Raw genomic sequence first — 8,575 nt, 5'->3', positions numbered from 1 at the left:
AGAAGCCGATTGGACACCCGGTCACGCCATGTATCTGCTCGAGTGTGTTCATTGGCGGATGTTTTTTTCACACCGGAACCGAACCATGGGAACTTTGTCCACTGCATTACCCACTCAGTGGTGTCATTTTACTCAACGGTTGTCCGTCAAATTGGAGTACACTACGGCCAGATATGGATAAAGTTGTCATTGTAACCGGCGCGAACAGGTAAGTTGGTATGTTATGGTATGTATGTAGCAAGGGCTAATATTAGCACTTTGGCTAAGTAAGTGGATATGGCTTCAAATGTGATTGTTGTCAACCGTGCAGCATCATTGAGGTGAGGGAAGTGTACATTATGTTTAAACTCCAGTGAGCACATAGTATCACAGTAGATTTTTTTTCTGCAAATGATCCTGCTGAAAGTCCTTCTCTGATGCCATTTGCAATTTTATAATAGAATTCGACCATGAGTGTGGAAGGCACCAAAGATGTTGCTGAATGCCACAGTCGATTGGGAAAATGTGCAGGAGTAGTGTGTGAAAACGTATGAGAAACATTGCTCATTGAGACTGCATGGCCATTTGTGCCATAAATCAGCTGGGATAGGCTCCAGCCCATGCAGTTAGCCTAAACTGGAGAAGAGAAGCAGCATAGAAAATGATGTAGCCTGGCCCTGGTGTACTTCTCCCATTTCAGTGCATTATTGATGACAGGATTGCTTATGATTGGGGTAAACTCCTTGTTTGTGGTTTCTATCTGCCATGTGGCTTCTTTTTTTAGCGGCATCGGTCTAGCCTTGTGTGAAAGGCTTCTCACTGAGGATGCCCAGCTTCGTCTGTGTCTGGCATGCAGAAACATGCAAAGGGCCGAGGCTGCCCGGTCCGCCCTCTTGACGTCTCACTCCGAGGCCCGTGTGGATTTAGTGCACCTGGATGTGGGTTCTGTGCAGTCTGTGCTCACTGCTGCCCAAGAGCTGAAGGCCAGGTTGATACACAGCGATGCTGATATGAAGCGTCTTTGAATTCTTTGACATCCTCATTGAATCACACGGGTTAATCTAAAATGTGTGTTTTTCCACAGGTACAAGAGAATTGACTTTTTGTATCTTAATGCAGGAATTATGCCCAATCCACAAGTGGATGTAAAAGCTTTTTTCAAGGGTTTATTCTCCAGGTAAACGTCACCTGTGTGATTTTCTCAAAAGTTACTTTTAAGCACTTTTAACACGCATCCTCCTCCTCTTCTGCAGGAACATCATCAACATGTTTGCAACAGCACAGGGTATCTTAAGCCAGCAGGACCGCCTCAACCCTGACGGTCTGCAGGAAGTGTTTGCTACCAACCTGTTTGGTCATTTTCTCCTGGTACACAAGACTCAAAGCCTACATGAATTTTAACTAAAGATCTTATAGTTTGGCAATACACTACATCAAGTATACCTACACACACAGAAATCAAAGAAATACTTACAAATCTGCTTTTACAATGATAATATTACACCCCAAGATCTTTTTGGTTTTTTTTGACCATATGGCATGATTTTTCCTAAGATGTTTTTTTTTCATGAAAAATCATAAAATTCAAATTTCTAAGTACATACATTATCTCAACCAGACACCTAGGCCAAATGTCCTACCCTTTGAGTTCTCCTCATAAAAACTGCTATAAAAACATGACAGATGTATCGTTTTGGCTACATTAGCTGCAGCCCAACTGATGATCACATCACGAGCCTCAAACTCGCCACACCCTGCCAAGTGCCCGCCCACCAAATGCCGCACCAAACTAAAGCTTTTTAACACGCCACCCTGGCGAGACATTTTTCGTGGCACGTTTTGCAGGGTGTATAACTTTATATCACTCTCACAACGACAGGAAGTCCCACACGGCACATGTGTTTGTTTTGGCTTTGTGAAGGGAGAGTGTGCGGGGCAGGGTCGCTATAGGCTGGATGCTGCAATGGGGGCGGAGGTGATCGGAGTTATAAAGCAAGTATCGGCATATGCCGACACAGTGCTTTTTCACGGAAATCGTCCGATACTGATCAGTGGCCGATCGATCGGAGCACCCCTAAACAAATCAATATTTTTTCTACTTTTTTTGCTCAAATCTCTCTTTCAACTTCAGTTCTAATCAGAAATACCAAATATGTAAATTATTGGATTATTTTAACTCTTTAAATGCACATTTGATTCAATGATGTCACTGTTTTTGCTTTGAAAAATACACACACAGTTATTTTCTATATAATAAACATATTATATAGTAGAACTGGTGCTCTTTTTTGTGCTAATTTCATGTTATTACTACTATAAATAAGATTAGTAAAAAAAATTATAATACAAATATTTATTTTATAATATTTATTATTTATTATAATATTTAATAATATTTATTTTATTTTATTTGGTGTGTTTTTTTATTATTTGAACTGAAGTTGATTGAAAGATTTGAGCAAAAAATGTAAAAAAAAAAAAAAAAAAAGTAATTTGTTATGTTTTTATCGTACTTTTTGGGAGGAGACTGTTTTGTGTTCGTGGGACCTCACAGAGTAGGAAAATAAAGGGACCCCTTAGGGCTACGTAGTCAACATTTTGTACTGTATAAACAACACTCGTCTGGGTGCACATTCCACTTCAATATTTTTTTTATTGCTCATCATTCCATGGAGACCAAACACTTTTGTCTATGATTTTTTTTCAGGGCATTCTTATTCCCTTCAAGGTCTTATTCAATAGAAGGGACCATGTTATTTTTATGTTTGAATTGAGAGGCCCCTAGTGGCAGAAATTGCATATTGCACGTTTAGTATAGTTTAAATGACTTTTGACAGATTTTAAAGTATCACTTTCCCAAACTGAGAGTAGGGAGTAAGCCATTTTTCAAGCCACTAATTTTCATCATCATCATTAATCATTACTTCCACACGTTTAGCTCCCGGAAGGAACCAGTTGTCTAATTTGGGTCTTGTTGACGGAGAAAAGATGAATGTTTCTACTGTATTTCTAATTGATCATTAAAAACATCATTTTTGAGGTCACTTTTAAAGTCTACGGGACTGACGCTGATGTTTCTGTTTCAGATTAGAGAGCTAGAGCCTCTGCTGTGTCAGGGGGATCACACCTCAAGTGTCGTGTGGACCTCCTCAAGTAACGCCCGCCGGACCGCCTTCAGCATCGAAGACATCCAACACAGAAATGGGGCGGAGCCCTACAGCTCTTCCAAGTATGCTTCTGACATGCTCAGTGTGGCCCTCAACAGACACAAGAACAGCCAGGTTTGTGTTTCACACATACAATGTAATACATCCAAGCTCCTTGAAATGCACTATAGAGATATTGGGGCATATTTGGCCACTTGCTATGATAAATTAATTATTATTCAGAGGAAACAATCAGACCTTAAGGATGAATCATTGTAAAAATGGTTTAATCCGAGCACCAAAAATGAACAGGAGAAAATGATGAAAATGAAAAGCAGTGAATTTTTGCTTTAGTTTGGATTTTTTACAATTATTTTCTTTCCATTTTTTTCTAGGGGCTTTTCTCCTCTGTGATATGTCCAGGGCTGGTGATGACCAATCTAACTTACGGCATCCTCCCCTCCTTCTTGTGGACTCTCATCATGCCAGTTATGTGGCTGGTGAGTGCCATTTGCCTCATGCTACTCATTTGTAATAAATATGCAGCATCGCACAAAAGTGAGTACGCCCCACGCACTTTATTGTGCCGACTATTTTATTGTATCTTCTCAAGGTACAATACAGTCATTTCTTGCCACATTTCGAATTTCGCGGCTTCACTCTATCAAGTTTTTTCAAAAGTATATTCATTAATCAATCATGCCACTTTGTGGTTGAATACGGCTTATTATTTGTCCAAATACAGTGGTGTGAAAAAGTGTTTTCCCCCTTCCTGATTTCTTTCTTTTTTTTTTTTGCATGTTTGTCACACTTAAATGTTTCAGATCATCAAACAAATTTAAATATTAGTCAGTGACAACACAACTGAACACAAAATGTAGTTCTTAAATGAATGTTTTTATTATTAAGGAGGCAAAAAATCCAAACCTTCTTGGCCCTGTGTGAAAAAGTGATTGCTGAACAAAAAGAACATTAAGGCTCGTCTCTATTTTGCCAGCAAACATCTTGATGATTCACAACACCTTTGTGAAAATACTCTGTGTTTAAAGTTTAACTTTTTGGAAAGTGTGTGTCCCACACACACTACGTAAAAGTAACGCCGCATTTCAGGAAAAAAAAGTCATACCAACAGTAAAATGTGGTGGTGGTAGTGTGATGGCCTGGGGCTGTTTTTCTGCTTCAGGACCTGGATGCTGTGATAAATAGAACCATGAAACCTTCTGTTTACCAAAAAATCCTGAAGGAGAACGTGCAGCCATCTGTTTGTGGCCTTAAACTGAAACCAACTTGGCTTCTGCAGCAGGACAATGATCCAAAACACACCAGCAAGTCCACCTCTGAATGGCTGAAGAAAAACAAAATGAAGACTTTAGAGTGGCCTAGTCAAAGTCCTGACCTGAATCCTATTGGGATGCTGTGGCATGACCTTAAAAAGGCACTTCATGCTGGAAAACCCTCCAATGTGGCTGAATTACTACAATTCTGCAAAGATGAGTGGGTCTGGAACCGATTAACTGCAATAAAAGAGGGAATGCTGTACTATAGAAATAAAACTTGGATATAATCTAGAGTATCTAGAGTATCAGCCAGTATTGCTTCAGTAGCTGGAAACACAATGTGAGTTGCAGTGAATAGTAAATCTATGTTACTGTCCCTTGAGGAGATGTATTGTTAGAAAAATGTTTGCTGAAATGTGAGGAATGTACAGTACTGACATTTGTGAGATACTATACGTTTCTTTGAAATCATCATGTGATGTTTTCTGGATTGAGCAGATCAGGATCTTCACCAATACGTTCACTCTCACACCGTACAACGGAGCAGGCTCTCTGGTATGTCACCGCCCCAAAATAGCCATCAGAAGGACTGATGCAGTGAATGCAATGTAACCGTAGAATTCTCTGGACTCCCACAGCACTGGCTGTTCCTTCAAACACCCGAGTCCCTGGATCCAAGGGCAAAGTATCACAGTTTAACATCAGGACTCGGGACAAACTACACAGAACCACGACCAGTAAGTATCTCTCTTCATTTATGCTAACTGGCAAGTTCATTAGGCACACCTGCTGATGCAATCCAATACAAGAGCTGTCTCAAAAATGCATCCTTCTATGCTCAGTTTTGATTGACACTTGAATATGACTGTGTCATGCATTGCAGTTGTACAGTAGTTTGCAGTGGTGTAGAACTGCATCCTACTGAGAGCTACTGACCTGAGCATTGTTGTTGTCTTTGCAAAGGCGGATTTTGTACTAGATCTGCCTAATGTTGTGGTCAGTGGGCTACTTGTCATTACAGCATTAACGATGTGCTTTACGTGCAATACATGTAACCGTTTGTGTTCTGTTAGATGGACATTGACGACAGCATGTGCGAAGCGCTTTATGAAAAGCTTCTTCACCTGGAGAAAGAAGTCAGGAGAAGACTTGCCGACAGGCATTCTTATCCGCAACCTAACTAACTGTAATATGATAACATAGACTTGTGTACTATGTAAAGGAAAGGTTTACCTTAGGCCAATACTATGCTTTTATTTACCTTGCCTTGCCTTACTTTTTCAACACTCATTCAAAGAAAAGATCTTTTTTTTTTTTTTTTTTTTACATCCAGCAAATTCTGTAACAGAGATATGACCAAGAAGCCCTGTTTTGAATATGACTTGTGGATGTTAGCGTTATTATCTCTGTCGCTGAGTCACATTGTTACAACTTGTTTTTACACCCTTCCCTCTCAGGATAAACAGAGCATTCTTGGCCTGAAATATCTCCCAACCAGTGTCTTGACCATATAATGTGAAATATTTTCCAATATGCATATATTTGTTTTGACATATTTAAAGTAAATGATGAATGTGCTGTGCTTTAAAATGAAGAGAATAAGGCGTGGAATGCAATTACAAGGGCAATTCAATTGAATTAATACCTGAGGCCTGTACTGCAAAAGTGGCTCAACATACCCGGCCGAGCTTTGTGCTCATGATACAGCTCAACAAAACCTAAATTCTGCAAACAGAGTTCAACGGTACTGCAACGGTGGCTTTGTCAAGTCCAGTTCTCGGCTTTGTGCTCAGTGTGCGTTCACATAAAAGCGGTTTGACATCATATTATTCTACTTCCGGTGCAAAAATTGAGCATTCCCAGCCGGTGTATTTTACACAAGAAGAGCAAGTGTCGTCGCCAATAGAACAAGGGAGGACTCCTGACAGAAAATTGCTGAGCGGCTAAATGCGTCAATTAACGCTGAACTATACCCTTAGTGTGTTCATTTCTGAAAGCTCAACATTCTGTAACGTTTACATATGAACCCTTATCCATTTAAAAATAATAATAAACTAGAGCAACAATTGTCTTTTTTGTCTTTGAAATATGTCCATATTGTTTTCATATTTTACTGCTCTCAATTATAGGAATTGTCACATGATGTACCTCTTGTTGACCACAAGGTGACAGTGTTGTGGCGAGTTTTTCCGTTGCAATAAGTTTTTCTTTTTGTTCCTACAATACAGACATGTTTTATTCCCGTTGATTGATGCCTCAGAGTGCTTATTCCACCAGCAAATATTGTAATATGACACCAATGGTCATATACAGGTGCTGCTCAATAAATTAGAATATGACCAAAAAGTTGCTTTATTTCAGTAATTTCATTCACAAAGTGAAACTTGTATATTATATACATTCAGTATCTCAGAAAATGTGTATATTACTTATGACCAATAAAAAAAAGGATTTTAGAAATGTTGGCCAACTCAAAAGTATGACATGTACAGCACTCAATACTTGGTTGGGGCTCCTTTTGCCTGAATTACTGCGTCAATACGGCGTGGCATGGAGTCGACCAGTCTGTGGCACTCCTCAGGTGTTATGAGAGCCCAGGTTGCTCTGATAGTGGCCTTCAGCTCTTCTGCATTGTTGGGTCCAGCATATCGCATTGACAATACCGCATAGATTTTCTGAGGTTGAGGTCAGGCAAGTTTGCTGGCCAATTTAGGACCGGGATACCATGGTCCTGTAAACCAGGTACTGGTAGTTTTGGCACTGTGTGCAGGTGCAAGTCCTTTTGGAAAATGAAATCTGTATCTCCATGAAGTTGGTCAGCAGCAGTAAGCAAAATTGAATTGCTATAGAACTTCTTGGTAGATGGCTCCACTGACCTTGGACCTCGGAAAACACAATGGACCAACACCAGCAGATGACATGGCACCCCAAACCATCACTGATTGTGGAAGCTTTACAGTGGACCTCAAGCAACGTGGATTCTGTGCCTCTCCTCTCTTCCTCCAGATTCTGGGATCTTGATTTTCAAAGTGATGTGATGGTTTGGGTTGTCATGTCATCTGCTGATGTTGCTCCATTGTGTTTTCCGAGGTCCAAGGTCAGTGCAGCCGTCTACCTGGAGGTTTTAGATCCAAAACACACCAGCAAGTCCACCTCTGAATGGCTGAAGAAAAACAAAATGAAGACTTTGGAGTGGCCTAGTCAAAGTCCTGACCTGAATCCTATTAAGATGCTGTGGCATGACCTTAAAAAGGCGCTTCCTGCTGGAAAACCCTCCAATGTGGCTGAATTACAACAATTCTGCAAAGATGAGTGGGCCAAAATTCCTCCACAGCACTGAAAGAAACTCATTGCAACACTTGATTGCAGTTGTCGCTGCTAAGGGTGGACCAACCAGTTATTAGGTTTAGGGGGCAGTCACTTTTTCACACAGGGCCATGTAGGTTTGGGTTAGGTTTTTTTTTTCTCCTTTAATAATAAAAAGTTTCATTTAAAAACTGCATTTTGTGTTCAGTTGTGTTGTCATAGACTAATATTTAAATTTGTTTGATGAACATTTAAGTCTGACAAACATGCAAAAAAAAAGAAATCAGGAAGGGGGCAAACACTTTCTCACACCACTGTGTATACATTATTTCACAAAACTATCATATGCACGAGTACAGGAATTCAGTGTTGCTTGTTTGTTTTAATGAAATATTTGTCCAATCTTGGCTAAAAAAAAATCAAGGCAGTCTAAAAGCTTTTTTCCTGATCTGCAATCTTGTCTAGCAGCAATAAACTAAAGAGGGTCTGGCTGTGGATTTAAGAGGAGCCCCATTAATAATATCAGTGACACTGTCCTGAACCTGAGTGGATGAGGAGCTGATTCCACAGAGGACAAACAGATGAGTTTCCACCAGCTGTTACTCAGCATTTCCCTGCTGACCATAGCATTGCTGCCTTTTACAAACTTCCAAATCCCACCTAATCTCAGGAGCAGCTGCTGCTACATTTTCAGCGTGTTTTTTTTGTGTGTGTGTGTTTTTTTTTTTAAATAATAGCCAATGCTGTGCCGCAACAGGAAGGGCAGTTGCTAGAGGTACAATTCATTTAATTATCATTTTTTAAAAGTTCGGTTGAAGTTATAGTGAGTATGGTATTTAGGGATAACGGAATGTTTCTCTGAGAAAT

General features: G+C 40.0%; 1 protein-coding gene across 5 annotated transcripts; it reads left to right on the top strand.

The window, feature by feature from the left end:
- The first annotated feature begins 54 nt into the window (after positions 1-54).
- Positions 55-7,286, top strand: hsd17b7 (hydroxysteroid (17-beta) dehydrogenase 7). Of its 5 annotated transcripts, XM_054761730.1 has the most exons (9): positions 60-208; positions 764-967; positions 1,064-1,156; positions 1,233-1,347; positions 3,066-3,260; positions 3,521-3,625; positions 4,901-4,957; positions 5,041-5,139; positions 5,476-7,286. In XM_054761730.1, exons 1-9 carry the CDS (start codon positions 174-176, stop codon positions 5,584-5,586), a joined length of 1,014 nt encoding a protein of 337 aa, XP_054617705.1. In that variant the 5' UTR covers positions 60-173; the 3' UTR covers positions 5,587-7,286. The 5 variants fall into 5 exon arrangements, with proteins under 5 accessions (XP_054617690.1, XP_054617705.1, XP_054617714.1 ...); XM_054761722.1 differs by having other exon boundaries at positions 84-967; XM_054761715.1 differs by lacking the exons at positions 4,901-4,957; positions 5,041-5,139; positions 5,476-7,286 and adding an exon at positions 4,309-4,892 and having other exon boundaries at positions 55-208.
- The last annotated feature ends 1,289 nt before the right edge of the window (positions 7,287-8,575 follow it).

Source organism: Dunckerocampus dactyliophorus, chromosome 2 (assembly GCF_027744805.1).
Source record: "Dunckerocampus dactyliophorus isolate RoL2022-P2 chromosome 2, RoL_Ddac_1.1, whole genome shotgun sequence".
Lineage (NCBI taxonomy): Eukaryota > Metazoa > Chordata > Actinopteri > Syngnathiformes > Syngnathidae > Dunckerocampus > Dunckerocampus dactyliophorus.
The sequence above is the reverse complement of the archived record's forward strand: the minus strand, read 5'-3'. Positions and strand labels throughout refer to the sequence as shown.